This window comes from Myotis daubentonii, chromosome 3 (genome assembly GCF_963259705.1).
Source record: "Myotis daubentonii chromosome 3, mMyoDau2.1, whole genome shotgun sequence".
Lineage (NCBI taxonomy): Eukaryota > Metazoa > Chordata > Mammalia > Chiroptera > Vespertilionidae > Myotis > Myotis daubentonii.
In genome coordinates this window covers 52,496,226-52,518,382 of record NC_081842.1, presented here as the reverse complement: position 1 = coordinate 52,518,382, position 22,157 = coordinate 52,496,226, and the positions used below count along the sequence as shown (strand labels likewise).

General features: G+C 48.3%; 1 protein-coding gene across 4 annotated transcripts in view; it reads left to right on the top strand.

Moving 5' to 3' along the window:
- Nucleotides 1-15,092, top strand: part of TMEM44 (transmembrane protein 44) — a 30,798-nt gene extending 15,706 nt beyond the window's left edge. The window contains exons 9-10 of one of the 4 annotated variants that reach the window (XM_059687435.1): nt 3,289-3,447; nt 14,729-15,092. In XM_059687435.1, coding sequence (XP_059543418.1) covers nt 3,289-3,447; nt 14,729-14,752 — 183 coding nt within the window. In that variant the 3' untranslated portion in view covers nt 14,753-15,092. Of the gene's footprint in view, nt 1-2,981; nt 3,109-3,288; nt 4,115-14,728 lie in introns of those variants that run through there. The other 3 variants (XM_059687437.1, XM_059687434.1, XM_059687436.1) reach the window with 3 other exon arrangements.
- Nucleotides 15,093-22,157: the final 7,065 nt, after the last annotated feature.

Below are 22,157 nucleotides of genomic sequence, written 5' to 3'. Positions count from 1 at the left end.
GGGGGACCAGACTATGAAAGAGGAATGTGTTCCTCCTTGGTTCTCTTCCCAAAGCACATTTTTTGAGCAACTTGCGCCTGGCCTCTTCCTTCTGTGTCCACCAGAGGGCGAGAGGTGTCTTTGTGATCGCTCCTGGCAACGAGTGGGGAGCCCCAAGCCCATCTGGGCAGGAAGCCCCCTCACTGGGCTCTAGGGCCTCCACTCCCAAGATGGTCTGTTTATTGAGGGCTAGCTACATAGATTAATTACATAGACTAACTCTTTAAGTCCTCACAGCCAACCCCTGAGGTATTGTCTTCCTTTTACAGATAAGGAAAAGGGGGCACAGAGAGGTTAAGCAACTTGCTCAAGGTCACACAGTTGGTCAATGGTAGAACCAAGATTCAGATTTGTCTCTACCTGAGTCAGTGCCCTTGACAACACTACATACCACCCTTTGGCATAATGGCTGATGCCGGGGTTCTTGTTCCAGCATCTAGAAGGGTTCAGCGATCTGGAGAAGGTCTGTGTGTTACTTAATAAAGAGTCCAGAGACGAAGCATAATTTTGAAAGGCATTATAGGGAGTCAGAGGAGCCTAGCTAAAGAAGCTAAAATCTCCTTGTCTCAGGACCCCTTGCTATTTATTAACACAAATTGTCCTAAGGCAAGGTGAAGATATACACTTCAAAGGGAAGGGTTTCATACAGAACCATTGTCAGATTGGGGGAATTTGCCTGCGGCTGTTCAGGTGTTTGGCCAGTAGGAGGCAATAACATGTAGATTAAGATGCCCTTCGCTGTCTGGCAGCAAGCAATCATCCCTTTTCAGGTTTAGGGAAATGCCTTTAGCCATTCCCAACAGGTGATAACATATGTGACTCAGCCCTTGTTGAGTCCCCAAGTTCCATCAACCTTTTGATGAAACTCTTGCAATTATGACATGCTGGAATTGGCTTCTGGCAGGCTGACACCAAGTAACCACTTGATAAGTGGTTGTTTTTAAAAATTATCATTAACACAAATTTTCATAATAACCTATGAGATAGAACTATTATTTCTATTGTTGTTATTTAATAATTTTATTATTATTTTAAATGGAGGCACAGAGAGGTTTAAGTCACTTGCCCAAATCCCATAGTTAGACAATCAGAGAGGTTTTAAACTAAGCCTGTCTGATTCTGGGACCTGTGCGTTTATAAAGAGGACGTACTCTCAGTGCTGCCATATCATGCCAGCTGGGTTAGCAAATGCTCCTTCTTCACGAGACGGTCCCAGTGGGAAGGTTGGAGCTAGGCGCCCTGAGGCCATGTGTGCTGATGCGTGTCCTGTTTGGACAGCCACCTGGCAGTGGGCAGCAAGAGCCACTGGCTGCTTAGTCGTCGTCCCAGGTCCCTCCCGAGCACTGGGCCTAAGGAGAGATTTTCCAAGAGAAGCAGCCGGTTCAGGCTGAGCTGAAGGGCCGAGGGCCATGGGTCATGGGGATCTAAGGACTGGAATATTTTTTTTTAATATATTTTATTGATTTTTTACAGAGAGGAAGGGAGAGAGATAGAGAGTTAGAAACATCGATCAGCCGCCTCCTGCACACCCCCTACTGGGGATGTGCCCGCAACCCAGGTACATGCCCTTGACCGGAATCGAACCTGGGACCTTTCAGTCCGCAGGCTGACGCTCTATCCACTGAGCCAAACCGGTTTCGGCAGGACTGGAATATTTGAAACTGCATTGTTGACTCAGGTGTGGTCAGGCCTGGAGGTTTTTATAGAATCTATGGTTGTTGCCTGGGAGGCTTCTGTTTCTCCCACTTCCCCCACCCCACCCAGGGGCTGCCCAGAACACTGATTCTGCCTCCTTTATGGGCTTTCTCTGCCTGCCCAGGGACTCTCAGGTGAAGCCACATTTATGCTGGAGACATGCTCCGGTCACGCTGGAGCCCTGTGTGACTTGGGATCCAGGCCAGTAGACCTTCCTCTTATGTGTCCATGACATTTACTTCTGAGCCTGTGACACCACTTCAAGGGAGGCAAGGCAGGGACTGCCACTCCCTGTTATAGATTAGGACACTGAGGCTCGGGGAAGACTAATTTCTTGCCAAGGTCACATGGTTGGTGAAAGATACGGCTCCTGAAGGCAGGTTGTTCCCCTTGCAGAATGCCTGCCCAGCTCTGAAACCCCAGCCCTCAGAGCTTCAAGCATGTCTGAGACCCCTTCCCCAGACCCCTGTCCCCACCCTGTGAGCCCTGTGGGGAGAAATTCCTTTCTGAAAGATAGATAGATGATAGATAGATAGATAGATAGATAGATAGATAGATAGATAGATAGATAGAGGCAAATGACTGATAGATAGAATATAGATAGGAAGATGGATGATAGATGATTGATAGGATACAGATAGATGATAGAGAAAATAGAAAGTGATAAATGATAGAAAGATAGGTGGTAGATTGATAGGAATTGACATAGATAATAGATATAAGGTAGATAGATAGATAGATAGATAGATAGATAGATAGATAGATAGAAGGTAGATAGATGAAAGAAAGAAAGAAAGAAAGAAAGAAAGAAAGAAAGAAAGAAAGAAAGAAAGAAAGAAAGAAGAAGATAGGGAATCTCCCTTAAACCTTTCTGCTGGTGGTGAGTGAGTCGGTAAGGCCTCTATGGGGTGCATTTTTGGCAACAGATGTCCAATTACAAAGGCACATACCCTCCGAGCCAGCAATTCCACTTCTAGGAATTTATCCTTTAAAAATAGCCTGAAAAAATGTGTAATTCTGTATTGTTGAAAGCATCAGATGTGTCCCCCTTTCTCTGCATTGTCCTCTCCCAGCCGCCCCCACCCCCCAGCCCTAGCCTGAAATGTTTAATGTACAATGTAACTCACTGCAGTCAGTGTTGATTGTAAAAGCAAGAGACTGGAAATACCGTCAACATCCATCAGTAGGGGACTGGTTAAATAGACGGTGAACACCTATACAATGTACCAAAAACATTTCTGATACAGTACGTTCTGAGACATCAAGTGGAAAAAAACCCAAGATGCATAAGAGAGTGCAGAGCATGCTGCGTTTGCGGCAGTAAGGAGCGGTGCGTGAATGCATTTGGCTGTGTGTGAGACTATCTGAAGGGTGAGCGACGCCGAGTGCTGGCCGCCTCTGGGGAGAACGGGCCGCTGGGGCGTGAGGGTGGAGGTAGGCTTGCACGCTACACCCCTTCCTACCTCTGGAACACTAGAGCACGCGAGTGCTTTGACAATTAAAATACAAAGTGAACTAAGTGTCTCCGCCCGCCCTTCCCCACACGCCTTGCAGGCAGGCTGCAGCGCCGCCAGGCTGCCGGGCGACGGACAGATGAGCACGGGAGACGCGCCCCTGCAGGAGCCCCCCTCGTACCCTCCCATTCGGGTCATCCGGGCCCGCGTGTCTTCCAGCAGCTCCTCCGAGGTCCCCTCCATCAACTCCGACCTTGAGGTACCCGCTGCTGCCTGCCTGCCGGTGCCTGGGCGCCCTCCTCCATGACCCTGCGGTGCCGCAGGTGCTGGCGCTGCAGCTTGCCAGTCCGCCCACGCTCGCCTCCGCCTGCTGAATAATGAATGAGTCCGCTGGCTGCTGCCCGCCAGCTCCCACCGCCAGCGCCGACAAGGGGTTTCCATGGTCACGTTCCCAGCGAAACACTGCACGGTGCAGCGCGGCCTCGGAGAATCACTTGCACATGCAGTTACGCAAATAAATGCGTGAATAATATATAAGCTTTGAAAGCGTCTCAGTGTTTCCCAAACCCATGTGACCATGGAAGCGTCCCTCCCCCCATACCCCCTTCCCCCAACACCGGCTCCCCATAGTGCCCTCAGTGTCGTACTTGGGATCGCATAAGCTTGGCATTTTCATAAACTTTACCTCCTTTTGATTTGGGGATCTGTGAACAAAACATCCCATTTCGGATACCACAGACGGGTGTAGCCCTCGGGTCTGGGCTGTCCTGTCCCTCAGGCCCGCAGCTCCGGGCCTGGGTCTGGAAAATGAGAACAAGGACGGTGTAGTTGCCATGTGCTGTCAGCAGGGGGAGGACTGCCCTTCATTCTGGGTTTGTGTTCTGTTTTGGTGTTAAAATGCCCTTTTAGGAAATGATGATCAACTATGTGGTAGTCGGTGTTGAGTTTTAATGGTCTTATTTGGTAAAATAACCCATTAGCCATCCGAAGTAGGCCCCTCAAATTTGTTGAACGCATAGTGGACCCTAAAATCCGAAAGACTCAGAGCCATAGGCCCGCGGACTCTCCCAGGACTCTTCCCACTTACCTGTGCTCTACCTGGGCCCTCCAGGAGTGCCCTATCTAATCAACAGGACAAAACATTGGGATTTTCAAGTAATTCCTATGATGGCAGCACCAGAGAAGGGCTGAGACAGAGACAGATGGGGGGGGGGGGGGGCTCACCTGGAGTGAGAATGTGAGTATTTTCACCTTTCTCCAGTGTCCACTGGCTGGGCTGGTTGAGGCATCAGATGAATGGCATTGGAGCCTCAGGCCATTTGCTTGGGGCTGTGTGCTTCCAGACATCTCCACAGGGGGTGGCACACTCCACAGAGACTGTGGATCCACTCCTTCATTTGCTCACTCACTCACTCACAAGGCAGCCCCGCTCCTGGCACAGCCATCCTGAGAGCGTGCTGAGCAGATGCCGAGAAAGGGTGCCTGCACCCAGCAGGTGGGAGCGGGGCCCAGAGGGAGCGGGGCTTGCAGGAGTGGCCACCTCACTTTCCAGCGTAGCCCACACCTGTTTTATGAGAGCAGGGTTGGCTTTCTTCCGGCATTGAAATGGTTCCTCTGCCTTTAAAGGCTTCCTTTTCTTTTCTTTTTTTAGTCTCTGGGATGCAAGAAAAGATTAAGTCCAACGTTGTGACAAAAGTGCATTTAGTCCCTTCGTTCCTTCTCCGCTTCCTAGTAATGTCAGAGGCCCACATGGGGAGCTTTGTGGAATTCTGCAAGGACGTTGTTTCTGTCATTGGAACAAAGTCTGCCTGTTGGAGAAAGACCGCCTGGAGCTTTTGCAGTTGTGTGGTGTGTGGTGTGTGGTGTGTGTGGGGGGGGGGGGGGGGGAAGGTTGGGAAACAGGGGCATGAAGCCACCCACCTGATTGCTCTGTCTGAAAGGGGTCAAGTCCCAGGCCTGTGTGTCTTGCTATCTGTGCCTTAAGCTCTTGACAACTGGGACTGCTTGTTCCCTCTCCAAACTCTGCTTCCAGCACCAGAGGCCAGGTCAGATTCCTTTGGACATTTGTCATTCTTTTTTAAATGTGTTTTTAAAAAAAATTATTTTAGAGAGAGAGGAAGGGAGAAACAGAAAGAGAGAGAGAGAGAGAGAGAGAGAGAGAGAGAGAGAGAGACATTTCTGTGAGAGAGAACATAGATCGGTTGCCTCCTGCACATACCCCGACAGGGGATCAAACCCGCAACTCAGGCCTGTGCCGTAACCAGGAATTGAGCCAGTGACCTTTTGTTTACGAACCAACTGAGCCACACTGGCCAAGGTTGGGCATTGGTCATTCTTAAAGTCAAATCATTCCTTTAAAAATAAATAAACACAAAAACAGATACACACACACGTACTATAAAAGTGCTCATGTTAGAGAAAACACATATAAGTAAGAAGAGGCCAGGACATTCCAATAGGTACCAAAAGTGAAAAGTGACGTTGAGGATGTGGTTTCTCCCCAGGAAGGTGGCATTACCACAGAGTGAAAGTCAGTACACCCTGAAATGTGTGGGGCCACCAGCTGGCTCCCCTGGGGGTGAGGAAAGATGCTCCACTGCCCCCCACCCACCCCCTCAAGGAAAGGACTGTGCCAGAGCACACAGAGGAGTGATCAGGAGTTGTGGGTGCGGGGGGCCGGAAGGGTGTGTGGCTCTCGCTGCCCTTCCAGGCAGCCTTGCCCTGGACGTCTTGAGTCTTCACTTCTCCCTCTGTACATGGGAACCCTGAGACCTTCCCTGCCTGTATTACAGAGTGACTGTGAGGGTCAAATGGGGGTGCTGGCGGGGCTTTGCAAGACTCCCAAAGGTGCTATATGTCGTGCAGTGGAAACTGGGCTGGAAGTGGACTTTGCTACTCACTCCACCCCTTTTAGCCGTGGAATGGGCAGCACCCGCTCATTTAGCTGGACCTGTTCTGAGAGTGGAGACAATGAGTTCAGGGCGATGGTGAGGCTCCACTAGGTCCGAATGTAAAGGAGCTTTGACACAGGAGACCAGTGGCCCCATAAATGCTCATCGTGAAACCCCAGCTTTGGACTGTGATCTTTAAGGTCCCACTTAGCAACGTGGTCCTAAGTGTCAACGTGTGTGATTGACAGAGCTGGGAGGAGGTTAGCTACACTGAGTCAATTCTTAGCTGTAGAAAGACTTCCATCAAGCAAACAAAAGCATCACCGACCTACCAAGCTTGTTACTGTCCTTGCTGGTACAGCGGCTCAGGCTGCTGGGTCTGCCCGAGTGCCGCCTGGAATACCTCTGCCGCCTCGGCCTCCTTCCACTTGAACCAATGCAAGTGCTCCACCTCCGTCTCTCCTTTCACTGCTGTCCTACCCAGGAGCTTCCCAACACTCAGCCCCACGGGCTCCCTGCTCTAAGGCTTCTGTGGCTCCTGACTGCTTATGTTTAAGTCTGACCCTTCAGCCTGACCTCCAGGACACTTGGTCCTCTGGCCCTGGGCCAGCTCTCTGGGTTTTACCTTCACATCTGACCAGCTTTCTTTTCTCTGGGGTTCTTTGCTTATTTCAGTCCTCTCCTCCTGCCCTTCAAGGCACTGGCTAAATCCCGCCTCCTCCAGGAAGCCTCCCCTGCACTCCAGAGTAGGGTTGCTAATTTAACTGGCGAAAAACACAGGACAGCCAATGAAATTTGAGTCTTAGATGAACTGGCCTACACTAAAGCACTATTTGTTATCTGAAATTCAGATTTCACTGAGCATCCTGCGTTTCCTCTGGCAGTCCTGCTCCTGAATCAAACGTGATTGTTCGCATTTCTGGCCCCTCCCTACACCTCTTCTCCAGTTCTTCTGAGCAGCATTTGAGCAGCAAAATTTCTTCCAAGAATTTAGGAACATACAATGTGGTAGATCAACTATATCTTAATAAAACCGGGGAAAATTCATTTTAAGAAATCAGGAACAGGGGCCAAGGTTGCCCAGGCCTTTCCCACGGGAGGTCCTGGGATTTGGCCGGACCCAGTCTTTGCATCTCCTTGTGACTGAGGTTGGAGGTGCTGCCCCTGACCCCTGCTGCCCACCATTTTAATTCGCGTGGCTTCTCCTCTTGGCCCTTTTGTTCCCACCTTCATACGTCCCTGAAGTGAAACTGTGCGTCATCCTTATAAAGGAAACCACCCGCGGTGGGTCAGAACTTCCCTCTCGCTGATCCAGGTCACGCTGGCCTTTCACACAGCACCTCCCGGCGTGTGAGGCATTTTCTCGTCTCACATCCCGTTTTCCCCACAGCAGCCTGGAAGGAAGAGCAGTGTGGGAAGTCTGTGCCATTAGAGGAGGAAAGACAGTGTGTGGGATGAACACGGTGCTTGGTTCAGAGTGTCAAAGAACTCCTTAATTAACGAGCTGTAAATATTGTGCAGGTTTTTTAAAAATAGAAAGGATGAGATTTTGAGACATACGGTAGAATGTTTAAAAGTCTGTAAGGGCCCTGGCTGGTTTGGCTCAGTGGATAGAGCGTCGACCTGTGGACTGAAGGGTCCCAGGTTCAATTCCGGTCAAGGGCACATGCCCAGGTTGCAGGCTCATCCCCAGGAGGGGGCGTGCAGGAGGCGGCCAATCAATGATTCTCATCATTGATGTTTCTATCTCTCCCTTCTCTGAAAGGCAATAAAAATATACATTTAAAAGTCTGTAAGATACCAGATCAAAAGGAAATCTGCTTAAAAAGATTGAGAGAACTGTAGCTGGTGCATCTCTGGCCAGTCTTAAAACTTTATAATCAGAAGAAACAAAAAACCTTTATAATCTATCCTGAGTGCAGCAACATCTCACCTCTCCCATGTTGGGAAGTCATTGCTACACCTGACCAATCCAGCTCTCATAGTCTAAAATGTAAGCCTGGAAAATGATCATTTTCCAACGACTAAGACATACCTCAGGTCTTCAGGAACAAAGGAAAAGTTGCCACATGTCCTGTGGACAGGGCTACAGCATGCCTCTTGGTTTCAGAAGCATGACAAAGAGTGTTTTTTAGAAACGAGGTGAATTGAAGTACTATATAAGCTGTGGTTCACAAACGTGATGGTCCTCTTTAAGGATTTGTGGAAATATTAATTACATTTTAAGGTAGAACAGCCATTTGCACAATTTGGAGTGTGTGTGTATATCTAAGGGCTATTAAACACCTTCATAGAGACTTAAAAATTGAACTATGAGTGATCTTTCGTTTGTTTTTTTGAAAAAAATCTTATACAAAAATCAACATATTTTGCTCTTGAAACGTGGAAACGACAATAAAATGTTATTTATTTTTATTTTGGGGGCTCAGGGAGAGACCTCAGTTGCAAAGATTTGGGTTAATTGTACTCAGGCACATTATCATTGATTTAAATTTTAAAAGAAATCCTGCTATTTCCACTAGAGGGCGCTGTTCTTAAATTTTAGATTGCCTGTGATGCTGAAGATTTGGAAAGTTTAAAGGTTTCATTTCAATCCAGCTGGGGGGACTCTTAAGCTCCTTTATTTGTTTGTTTGTTTGTTTGCTTGGCTTTAAATAAACTTTTATTTTGGAATAATTTTGCATTTACAGAAAAGTTGCAAAGGTAGTACAGAGAGTCCCTGTATATTTTGACCAGTTTCCTCTAATGTTAACATCTTACAAAAACCATGCTACATTTACCAAAACTAAGAAATTGACATCAATACATTACTATTAACTATACTACAGATTTTATTTAGATTTCACTAGTCTTCATCCATATTCTTATTCTGTTCAAGGATACAATCCAACATATCACATTGCATTTAATAATTTTTATTTTTTTTAAAATATATTATATTGATTTTTTACAGAGAGGAAGGGAGAGAGATAGAGAGTTAGAAACATCGATGAGAGAGAAACATCGATTAGCTGCCTCCTGCACATCTCCTACTGGGGATATGCCCGCAACCCAGGTACATGCCCTTGACCGGAATCGAACCTGGGACCTTTCAGTCCGCAGGCCGACGCTCTATCCACTGAGCCAAACCGGTTTCGGCCATTTAATAATTTTTTAAACAAACAAAACACACACTCACTACGGTAACCATAGATTATCATTTATATTTTGCATGAACATCTGTATTTATTTGTAAAAGTTATTTAACTTTTTGAACCCCTATGTTGTCATCAACATTTCTGTTTTTCTGCAGTGTGTGTGTAACCATCATTCTAGTAGTTTTGTCTTCTCCAATTAATTTTTTTTCTGTTTATATCCCCCATCAGGCTGTCATTAAAATATGAATGCTATGGAATTTTACTAATTTTGTTAGGTATAATAATGACATTGTGCTTAGAATTTTTTAAAATGTCCTTATCAATGAGATACATATCGAAGTATTTACAGATGAAATTAGTTACTTTAAAATACTTCAGCCAATAAAAAAAATGAGGAGCTAGAGCAAATAAAACAGGATGTGTCCATAGGTGTTTATGGGGTTATTTTTTAGTGTAAGACTAAAAAGTCTTATAATTAAGAAGCTGTTTAAAATGGAAATGTAAAATAATTGAGCAGTAGAAACTTGGTTTTATTTTTTTTTTAAATATATTTTATTGATTTTTTACAGAGAGAAAGGGAGAGAGAGAGAGAGTTAGAAACATCGATGAGAGTGAAACATCGATCAGCTGCCTCCTGCACATCTCCCACTGGGGATATGCCCGCAACCCAGGTACATGCCCTTGGCCGGAATCGAACCCGGGACCCTTCAGTCCGCAGGCCGACGCTCTATCCACTGAGCCAAACCTGTTTCGGCGAAACTTGGTTTTAATGTGACAATAATGCCAAATCCTGTGGACTGCTCAGATGGGCAGCTGTTCCACTTAATGGACATTCCTGGATCAATATAACTGACATTTGTAGATTCATAGCCCTGTCAGAACACGTCTCCCAGGCACTGCATGCCGTGCCGGAGGACAAGAGCAGGCCGAGAAGCCACCCTTCAACTGACTCAGACATATTTGAGGCTTGGGGTGGAACCAACGTGCAGTAAAGGCTGATGAAAAATGAATCTTGGCTGGTAGCAAATATCCCATATTTTCAAGGTGGGGATTTTATTTGCATCTCTCTTTCTTAGTTTTGTGGTTTTGAGTTGACTCATCTCCACCATGTGGTTAATAAATGGACAATTTATTATCATTATTGCACCTGGTAATAATAACTTCTAATAATAGTAATTTAAAAATCTGTATGGGTTATAATTTTTCCAAGGACCTGCAGCCCTTCATAATTATCACAATTATCCTATTGATCATTTCACTCAATTGTAGCTGCTGGTAGCTGCTGCCTCCCTGCTTGCTGAAGTCAGCTCTCCCTTTGCCCTCAGAGCGTCAGAGGGTCTGCCTCCTGGCTCGCTGAGCAGTCGGGGCAAGTGCCGAGGTCTGCCTTGCTCTGTAACGGGGCAGAATCTACCAAAGACTTTTCTGTGTCATTTTTATTCTGCAGCACAAGTATTGGGAGGCCCTAAGCGCGAAGCAGGTATGGACAGTTGTGCTCTCTCTCTATTCCAGGAGGGACTTCCTGTGGCCTGACGTTCCTGTTTTTGTTAGCCCCCCACCCCTTGGGTGGCTGGGACCATGCCAGATTCCTTTAGGCCCCGCAGTGGTTCTCAACCTTCCTAATGCCGCGACCCTTTAATACAGTTCCTCATGTTGTGGTGACCCCCAATTTCATTGTTACAAATTGAACATAATTAAAGCATAGTGATTAATCACAAAAACAATATGTAATTATATATGTGTTTTCTGATGGTCTTAGGCGACCCCTGTGAAAGGGTCGTTCGACCCCCAAAGGGGTTGCGACCCACAGGTTGAGAACCGCTGCTTTAGGCGGGGGGTGGAGGGGTGGGGGGGGGGAATAATGTGAAAATGACAGGCGAATCTTATAGGATCAGGGATTTTCTGGTTTCTCTCAGCTCAGAGTTCTTTCTGCTTTGTCCAAACTGTCTAGTAGGGACTCAGAGAAGATGTGTGACCTGAAAAAGAAACGTGGTTTGGAAAAGAGGTGTATGAACAAGCAGGATAGCTGCAGGTTGCTAATGGTAGTGGTGCTGGGAGTGGCTGCGGCAGTTGAGATAAACATTGTCATCCGGAGACTTTGATCAGCTGGCTGCTGTCTCCATGTCACCTTGCCTCCAAGGGATGAAGGAGCATGTTTTTTGACAACTACCTGTGCCTGCTGTCTCCCAGGATTGTTTCTGATAAGACCGTGGGCCATCTTTTGCTCAAATTCTCTTTATGCCTGGATTCCAGCAATGTTTTTGTTCCTTAAAATGAAGTTTTAAAACACATTATTCTGGGGAATCAGAAGAAAGAGATTTGAAATGCTTTTGACGGCCTAACCCACTTCAAAGAGTTCACTTGATCAAAGTGGCAGGCTGTCTCTGTTTGCCGGAAGCTGGATTGGTCAGGTGTAGCAAGAATTGGAGCAGTGGTTCTGAAACATCAGGGCCAAACCTTAGCTCTCAAGCCAGAGAGAGGGTACAGGTGGGCTACCAGCATCAGCCTTTATACTGAGCACCCTGGACCCTTCAGGTGAGTACACTCAGAACTGTCTCCTAGAACCTGAGCCTCAGCTGGAAAATAGAATTCATCAAAAGGCACACTGTCCATCCTCGGGAAACAGGCTCTGACTTCCACCAAGGGGCAACTGGACCCCAGAGGCTGAAGGACTGGGAAGCTCTTTCATGTGGGATCTTTTTTTTTAAAAAATATATTTTATTGATTTTTTACAGAGAGGAAGGGAGAGGGATAGAGAGTTAGAAACATGGATGAGAGAGAAACATCGATCAGCTGCCTCCTGCACACTCCCTACTGGGGATGTGCCCGCAACCAAGGTACATGCCCTTGACCGGAATCTAACCTGGGACCCTTGAGTCCGCAGGCCGACGCTCTATCCACTGAGCCAAACCGGTTAGAGCTATGTGGGATCTTTGATAAAGTCAGAGAGGAATTTGCTTAGACATGTCCCCTCAAAGCTGCAGCCACAAGTGAATGAAAAGTAAGCGCTGGGAGCGGCTGGCACAGCCCCAAACAGGTATAGGGGGCTGATCTGTACCAACCAACTCAGCGTAGTCCCAGGCCTGCACGTTAGTGGGGATGAGCTGGTCTTTTTAACATGATGCTGTTTTTAATCATCAAGTGGTAGCAGTCATAAGTCACTCATTGAATCAGGCTCTTTTTTCTTTCTTTCTAAAACAAAGCCGTAATTTGTGTTTTATACCTGGCGTAGTGTGGACACCATCTGGCTCAGGGAACCTTGAAAACCTTATCCCGGACTTCCAGGAACTAGACTGATTGATTCAATTCAAATTTGGCTGTCTGGTGGAGCATTTTACGTGGAGTGCATGTCCATGCCTGACTGTATTTTCTTGCCCAAATAGATAATCTGGCGCGGGCTGATACAGCCTACTTGGCCTTCACTTGTTATTTTCTGGGTGTTTTGATGATGATATCAAATATGACCTATGACTCAGAATCATCAGTCATAGAAAATCAGGAGAAAAGAGCTCATATTACCTAGTTACTGATCCAATATCCCAACTCTCATATGGAGAAACCAAGGCCCAGAGAGGAGGAAGCAAGTGAGTGGCAAAAGGAAGACTTGGGCCCAGCCCCCAACTTGCCTTCGTGGCTGCAAACACTAAGGGTTCCCTTCTCTTGGTCCACATGCAAAGTTCCCTCTCTCATCCTTCATATCAGAGCAATAGGAAGACAGCAAATAGCTTCACCAGTTCTGTGTGCCCACCTCTTTTTTAACCTTCCCTACCCCTGCAAATTGCAATTTTCCATAATGGCCTGACAGCAATGAAATATTCACGGGCTTGTGACTATGAATTAGGTTTTAAGTGTTTGTTTTTGACAAGTCTACTGATCTCAAGTTTAGAGGAAATACCATGGATGGTAAGGACAGCTAGTGCCCTGCTCTTAAGAACTCATCATCTACCTGAGAGGACAAGGGAGATGCCCAGAGAGAGGGCAGGGCTGTCCATGCTCAGCTGCAAATGAGTGGCACAGGCAGTACTAACAGAGAAGGGGTGAGAGCTCAATGGGCATAAGCAGTTGGGGTAGGCTTCCTGGAATAGGAGGTACTCACCTGGACCATAAAGAATGGGTTGTGTTTGCTTGGTATTGTCCAGGAATGAATTAGGCGTGGAGATGGGCATTCTTAGAATAAAGAGAATATGACTCAGCCCTAACCAGTTTGGCTCAGTACATAGCATCAGCCCTCAGACTGAAGGGTCCTGGTTTCAGTTCCGGTCAAGGGCACATACTTCAGTTGTAGGCTCAATCCTCAGTCCAGGTCGGGGCAAATTTGGGACAACCAATTGATATGTCTCCCTCACATCGAGGTTTCTCTCTTTCTGTCTTTCCCCCTACCTTCCACTCTCTCAATGGAAAAATACTCTTGGGTGAGGATTAACAACAAGAAAAAAAGAGAATATTACTCAGTCTCATTAGAGAAGGACTTGGTGACAACAGAGAAAAACAGGGTGGGGCTGGTCTGTTCAGGGTGGCTGTCCTTTAATTCCTTTATTTAAAACTAGAGGCCCGGTGAGGTCGAATCGGCCCCGGTGAGGCTGAAACAGCCCCGATGAGGTTGAAACGGCCCCGGTGAGGTTGAGACGGCCCCGATGAGGTTGCAACGGCCCCGGCGAGGTTGCAACTGCCCCAGCGAGGTTGAAACGGCCCCAGTGAGTTTGAAACGGCCCCAGTGAGGTCGAGACGGCCCCTGTGAGGTCAAGACGGCCCCGGTGAGGCTGAGATGGCTCCTGGGAAGCTGAGAAAAATACCACATGAACTCACTCATTTATGGATAATAAGAAACATTATAGACTGATGAACAAAAATGAATACAGAGGCAGAGCAGCATTGAGCAGAATGTCAAACTACAGTGGGAACCCTGGGGAGGGTTGGGGGGAGTAGGAGATCAACCAAAGGATTTATATGCATGCATAGGAGAATAACTAATGGACACAAGACACAAGGGGGTGGGGGAAGCCGGGGGAATGTCAAGGGGGAGAAAAAAGGAGACATGTGTAATACTCTTTGTAATACTTTAAGAAAAAAAAAAAGATAGCAAGTATGAAAAAAACAAAAGAACTAGAGGCCCGGTGCACAGGATTCGTGCACTGGTGGGGGCATGGCCTGTGGGGATCTGCCCGCTGTGGGAGGTCCACTCATCCCAGTCAGCCGAGCGGCGCTCCCACTGTGGGAGCGCACTGACCACCAGGGAGCAGCTCCTGCGTTGAGTGTCTGCCCCCTGGTGGTCAGTGCGCATCATAGCAACTGGTCGACTGGTCGTTCTGCCATTTGGTTGCTGGGCTTTTATTATATAGGATTATGCTTGTCCTGGTAGAGCCTGGAAACACAGGTCTGGTTACTGACGCTACTACCTGTTTGTCCTTATGTATACCTGGGCCATAAGAACCAGGATTGGAGCTGTTGTTGGGGGACTGTAGGAACTAAGAAGGGTCTGTTCCACCAAGGAACCTTTTGTGTCTTTTCTCCACAGTGCAACCCTGAAGATAAACCTTGAAGGGAATAAAGACAACGTGAAGATGCTTAGATCCCAGATGCAAAGGTGTCCTATGAGACCAGTGGACTTGACTTCTGATGAGTAATACTTCTTGGAGCCACATCAACAGCTCAGACCCCAAAGTCAGCTGTCAGGAACTGAGCAGAGGTCAACTAGCAATGACACCCATGGCAGGAGTTTAAGCTTCTGCTGAGCCTGCCCAAGAAAGTGTGGAACCAGGAGCTGTCACTGCCATTGGCCGTTCTCTGCCATGGCTTGGAATGGAGCTAAGACTTTGGGTCCTATGCAGACTTGACATGCCCACAGAATACTCTTGTGAAATATAAATCTTCATCCTCTTTTCCCTTTCCCTTTCTTATATGTTTTTATTGAATTTTTTAGAGAAGAAGGGAGAGGGATGAAAACATCGATGAGAAACATCAGTTGGCTGCCTCTTGTATGCCTCCACCAGAGATTGAGCCCGAAACCAGGGCATGTGCCCTGACCGAGACTCGAACCAGTGACCTTTTGGCACACGGGTCGATGCTCAACCACTGAGCCACACCAGCCAGGTTCCCTTTGAATCAACCAGACTCTGAATATCTGCTAGGTGCCAGGAATGAGTTCATCTAACAAATAGCTAATGTGTTTGGATCTCAGTAGAGCCCATTCTGCAAGACTTGACTAAGCCTAGATGAGAGGGGTGGGCCCACATGCTGGATTCCACCACAGGTACTGATGGGACCTGGCTCCTGCTTTCCGGTTACTCACTTGAGTTTTCTGCTGGAGGTTAAAGATACAATTGCTTGGCCAACCAAGTGTTTGCGAGAGCAAGCAAATAAATTGCTCCAGGTACCAGGGCTTGCTGCAGCCTGACAAGGTGTGTGCTAGGGCAGGGTTTGCAGGTGAGGGGGACTGCTTCAGGAGGTAACTGAAAGCATGCAGAAGGCAAGAGGCATGACAGGAGGTGTTAAATTCAAACGCAGCAGTCCCATTTTAGGATTGTTTTGATACTGTGATCATGGGTGAGGGGAAGAATCGAGGGAATGGAGCCAAGGTGAGAGGAACACTGGAGTGAATAAATCACAAATGCATTGAAGTATCTCACTGTGGAGCACAGAGATAAGTCTGAATCCCAGCACAGCCGCAGAAGTCTGCCACAAGGGGAAGTGGGGGAAATGCTGAGAAACCCAGCTCTGCTTTTAGCTGGCCCTGGGCTGCCTGTGTGACTCAGCTATTGTTGCCCAGTTTCTCCTAAGGGTAGTGCAAGTACTGGCAGCAGCAAGCTGCACCTCAGAAAAGCAGGTTGATTCCACAGATCTCTGCAGAGATCCTACCCCCCCCCCCGCCCCCACCTCTGAGCTAGAAGTGAACGTAAATCCACACAATTTACCCCCACTATCCAACTGCTTTGGTCCCTGGTTGTCTCGTAGTGGAGTTTGCAAGAGTCAGTTTTGCATTGTCATCTTACACCACTGAAGCTGTACTTTGCGGGAAGATGAAGATTCAAATTGGTGGTGTGTGTGTGGGGGGGGGGGAGGCGGGGGGGGGGGGAGATATCTGAAAGATGAAACCTAACAGAGGATTGGAAGCAGGGAAGGGTGGAATCTAGCCAAGGAAGGAAGAATCTGATGTGGCCAGAATGGGTGATGCAGTGTGGGCTGTAGGGAATGGGTAAAGAGGCCGGCAAGAAACCAGACTGTGAAGGCTGGGGAATTCTGTGGCTAACTGGTAGCCATGGGAGATACCAGAGTGGGAAGATACACAGTCAATGCTCAACCACTGAGCCACACTGGCCAGGCTCCCTCAGGTAGGCCACAGCTGATGGGTGAGTTTTTCATCCCCACGGCCACCACTTTTCAGACATGTACAGTTATGGATACAGTATGAACATGGGGAATGCTTTTAATCTGAGAAGAACAGGACAGGAGCAGTGTTCCTCTTTAGAAAGACGGAGACATGGGGATAGGATGACATCTCTGAACTTTGCCTTCAGCACACAGCCCCTCTCTCAAGGGGATGCTGGCTCATGCCCCCTGAGGCACCAGAAATTGGTTGGATCCTGATGGAAATGGCCTTTCACCCAAGAACATCAAATAATCGTGCTATGTAGCGCAACATCTCACTATACTTTTCATTCAATTTTGCTAGGAATTTAAAACTGCTTTAAAAAAAATTAAGTTTTCAAAAATGATATTGCTGACTTTCAGCAACACAAACCACTTGAGATTCAGATCTGTTGACTCCCTAGATCCCTTTGTCCCAGCCTCTTCTTTCATAAACCGGTTCCTATCGTCATGGTCCAAGCTTGCCTCAAAGCTGAATCCTGTGTCTCTTCTTCCAGGGTGAACTATTAAACTGGGAATGTGGGGAGTGGTTGGCCTCATTGTTCAATGAGAATCTGCCTGTTATGCAAAGCTCTGCAACTCTGGAGCCTTTGCAAAAAGGTGCCAAACAAAATGCCTTTCTCCTAGGAGGAATGTCCCTGCCTCCACTGCAGCTGCACCCCTAGCTGTTAGGCCAGGAGGATAATGGGGGTTACTTGCTCTGAAGACTCACTGAGCAGTGCAAGGGGTTCCCTACACTGGGGAGAGCATGGGGAACAAACGTGTTATCCTCTTCTGCCCACTCATCTGGAGGTGAGATGATGTAATACAGTGTTAGTTGTGCCACCTCCTATTATCTGCATGGCTTGGAGCCTGCTACCTAACCCTTGTGAACTCCTGAGGCAGACGAAGTATACACCTGTACAGAAAGCTTGTGGTGAAGACTGAGTGAATTAACAGCTATGAAACGCAAACAATACCTGACTCGAAGTAGGTACTGAAGCAGGACGTTCCCTTCCTCCCTCTACTTCCTGGCCACATGTGCCCTGAAAGGCAGTTAGTAGCCAATCAGGTTGGAAAGGACTTCAGTGATTTGAACCCCCTTGACAATAACCCCAATAAGTGACTACCCATACCCTGAATAAAGATTTCACCCAATTTATCTCCCAAAGAAATCTGTACCATAGGGGAGAGCGTGGATCACTAAGATTTTCTTCATATCCTTTCTAGATCCCGACGAACCAATTCCCTTGTCTCCTGCCAGGACTTCATTATGACGACTAGATTCATGAACACCATCTGATGCCTCACTCACATCTTGTCTCTTACAGTCAGAGTCAGGAGAGGCGCGGTGCCAAGGAGGACGGCTGGGCTCCAGCTCCCCAGTCCGATTCAGTGTGATCCTTGACCAGTCCTTTCCCTTTCTGGGTCACCGTTCCCTCGACTGTAAAAGGAAAGGCCAGATTTCTTTCCTCTCCCCCCTTTTATGAATACGCTAGTGAATTTTTGTTTCCCACAAAAGACTGACATCTTCATGAACTCTCAAGATCCCAGTCTTTGCTATAGCAGGAAGAAACCTCAGCATTTGACATTTACAAATTTCGTAGGTTCCTTTCAGTACTGAAAACCAAAAACTCTAATACCTTGTTTCTAAACTTGGGGGCTCTGGTCACTTCATGCACTTTCCTAATATAATTTCTCTTATATTGAAAATATTTTCCACAGTTCGAGGAAAAGAATCTGTACAATCATTAAGGGGGGGGGGGGGAAATCAACAGATGTTTTGGCAGGGTCCCAAGACTAATTTCACAACACTTCTACGAAAATGGTCTCCCCCCTCCCCCCCTTCAGGTCCATGCTTTGGCAAAGGAGGCTGCGCCTTGACGAAACCCAAGGTTTGGTGTCATGTTGAGGAAGTTTACACGTCTATCCTGTATTATTCCAAGGGTGACATCCGATGAAAGGGACATTCGCAGGGATGATGTTCCATGCAATGGCGCTAAATCAAATGATCTATAGAACATCGGATTGGCTTTTTCTTTACTAACTCTGAAAGCCAAACACGGCGCCAGGCACCCAAGGCGGCGTCTTTGGGGCCCGGGCACTTCACTCAACAGCGCGTTACCTTAAACACCTTCAGTTTAACTGCAAGTTAACCTATCGCTTGGAGAACTCGGCATACCCGCCCGTGTCCGCTGGAAGTTTTCCACCAGCCGCCACTGGGCCCAGCACGTCCCTCCCAGGTCCTCAGGGCCCGCAGCGGTGGTTGCAGCGGGGTGCGCCTGCCCCCCCTCTTCGGCCTCCATCGGGCTCACCCACGACTGTGAGGCGGGGCAGTACGTGATCTCCTCAAGCTGCGAGGGGGTGGCCCCCACTCTAGGCACCTTCAGAACTGAATCCTGGCTCCTGCTGCCTACCGCTTCTTTCTCAGAGAAGAGGCCAAACCCCAGCGCCCTGCGGTCCATTCAAACCTCCCTCGCGGACTTCCGGGAAAGGCGCGGCCCCGCGCGTGCGCACTCCGCCGCCGAGTCGCGCGAGTCCCGCAGGCCGCCGCTGGGGGCGCTGCCGAGCGCAGATTCCGGCCTGGGCGGGGCCTCGGGAGAGCTGCCATACCATAGCATTGCCCCAGTAACCCTATGTGCTAATTTGAGCACTTAATGTACAACAGTGTTTTGGGCTGTTTTTCAAATTCACATATTGCTCTCGCTCTTAACTTTTAAAATGCAATAAGCAAAAACATTTGAACTTGGAACAAATATTTACGTTATACAAAACAAAAACACTATGACAACCAGTGAACAGCACGACCCACAATATTTTCCTTTCTGAGTAAACAACTATTTCTTTGGAGATCTTTTCCCATTTAAACTTTGTGGAACCAAGGGTAAACTACGTAAAGTCTTCCAGCAATGACTTGTTCAAATATGTCCACTAGGGCAAGGGTAGCGAATAAAAATTTATGTCTACACACAAAGTCCACCTTCCACTTGCTAAATTAAGCAGTTATTCATAATCCAAAGTCCCCTTCCATCTTCACCTCGAATATTTTCTCAAAATAGCTAACCTTAATTTGAGCTTCTTTCTTTTTTTTTTTTTAAATTAAATCTTTATTGTTCAGATTATTACATTTGTTCCTCTTTTTTCCCCCCATAACTCCCCTCATCCCAGTTCCCGCCCCACCCTCCGCCCTCACTCCCCACCCACTGTCCTCATCCTTAGGTGCACGATTTTTGTCCAGTCTCTTCCCGCATCTCCCACACCCCTTTGCCCCCCAAGAATAGTCAGTCCATTCCCTTTCTATGTCCCTGATTCTATTATGATCACCAGATTATTTGTTCACTTGATTCTTAGATTCACTTGTTGATAGATGCATGTTTGTTGTGAGCTGCTTTCATTTGAATTTCTAATCCCTTAGAATGCTACCTGGTGGAAGACACAGGACGCTAGGGCACAAATAATCTAATTGGAGGATCCAGCCCGAGATGGTCTAATGCTTGCAGGAGGAATCAAGTTTAAGTTTACTCAAGAAACGGAGCCGTGGCCAGATACCCAGTTGGTTAGAGCGTCATGCCGATATGCCAAGGTTATGGTTTTAATACCCAGTCAGGACACATAAAAGAATCAACCAATGAATGCATAAATAAGTGGAACAACAAATTGATGTTTCTCTCTCTCTTCCTCCCTCTAAAAAAAACAAAAAAAAAATCGTCAATTAAAAAAAATAAAACAAAAGAAAGAAACGGGCTGATAAATACCCTTTCTGGTCCCAGGCACCACCAGGGGAAATGGGTGGAGTCTGAGAGCCATGGTTTCATTTCTTGCTTGTATAGGAGAATCTTCTATTCCTAGGATATAAAGTCAAACTATTGAGGAGAGAAACATCATGATTTGGCAACTTATTTTTAAACTAAGGGCCCAGGGCATGAATTCGTGCACCTTGAAAGGAACTGTGGGCCACAAGGCTGTGATGGGCACAGGGGCAGGTCTCGGCACATCCTCCTCCCCCCTGCCTGGCCCCTCCCACCACAGCCCTCAGTCCCCTGTCTGCCAGCAACCCCACTCCTGCCACTGCTCCCATGCACTGACTGCGTCAGTCCCACTCACATCCGCTGACAGCGTAGAGTGATCTGGGCCTGTGCCAGCAGCAGGTATGAGCAGCAGCTGCAGGGCCCAATCGCCCCTCAGGAGCAGGGGGAGGTGGAGCAGCCCTGAGGGGCCATTGGGGCCTGCAGCCGCTGCTCACACTTGCTCATGGCGCCAAACGATCGGGGTCAGCCCTGGGCGTTGGCAGCAGGTGCGAGTGCCAGGTGGGACTGTGGCACGTGGGAGTGAAGAATTTTCAGTAACCACCAGAGACTCACCCATTGACAGTGACTGCCCCGCCTTGGTCTGGCACCCCTGCTCACCTGTTTCACAATCCTGCTGCAGCCAATGCCTGCCATGTTCTACACTCTGCTGCCTGCTGCCAACGCCCGCCATGTTCCGCCTGCACCCCCTGGTGATCAGCACACATCATAGCAACTGGTTGTTTGGTTGTTCCGCTGTTCCGTCTATTTGCATATTAGGGTTTTATATATATACTAGAGGCCCGGTGCACAAAAATTTGTGCACTCGGGGGGAAGCGGGGGGTCCCTCAGCCTGGCCTGTGCCCTCTCGCAGTCTGGGACCCCTCGGGAGATAACGACCTGCTGGCTTAGGCCTGCTCCCGGGTGGCAGAGGGCAGGCCCAATCCCTAGGTGCAGCCCCTGGTTGGGCTCAGAGCAGGGCCGATTGGGGAGTTGGGGCGCTGCACCCTGTCATGCACAGAGCAGGGTGGATTGGGAGGTTGCGATGCCACCCTCAGTCACGCTCAGGGTAGGGCCGATTGGGGGGTTGGGGCACCACACCCTGTCACACACAGAGCAGGGCCCGGGGGTTGGGTGGGGGGGCGGTTCGGGCGCCGCACCCTGTCACACACAGAGCCGTAGGGCGATCAGGGGTTTGGGGAGCTCCCCTGTATCAGGCACAGAGCAGGGCTGATCAGGAGGTTGGGGCGCCTTCCCCTGTCATGAACAGAGCAGGGCGGATAGGGAGGTTGTGGCCCTGCCCCCAGTCACACACAGAGCTGCAGGGCGATCAGGGGGTTTGGGCGCTGGCCCCTGTCACACTGATCCCAGTGCCGGGAGGCATATTACCCTTTTACTATATAGGATAGAGGCCTGGTGCATGGGTGGGGCTGGCTGGTTTGCCCTGAAGGGTGTCTTGGATCAGGGTGGGGGTCCCCACTGGGGTGCCTGGCCAGCCTGGGTGAGGGGATGATGGCTGTTTTCAGGCTGGTGGGTGACTGAAGCTCCCAACTGCTCCTTTTTTTCTTTTTTCTTTTTATTCTGGGCCAGCTTTAGCTCTGGCTCCAGCTCTGAGGCCTCTGCTGCTGAAAGCAGGTTTCTGGGGTTTTGTTTAGCTTCTATATTTGTTACAGTGTTTCAAACTGCAGGCTCAGAGGCCGGCAAGGCAGGCGGGGGAACATTGGAGTCCTCCGTCACTGAAGCAAGCAAGCCTCATGTTAGTTTCAAGCTGCCTGGCTTCCGGCTGCCATCTTGGCTGGCAGTTAATTTGCATAT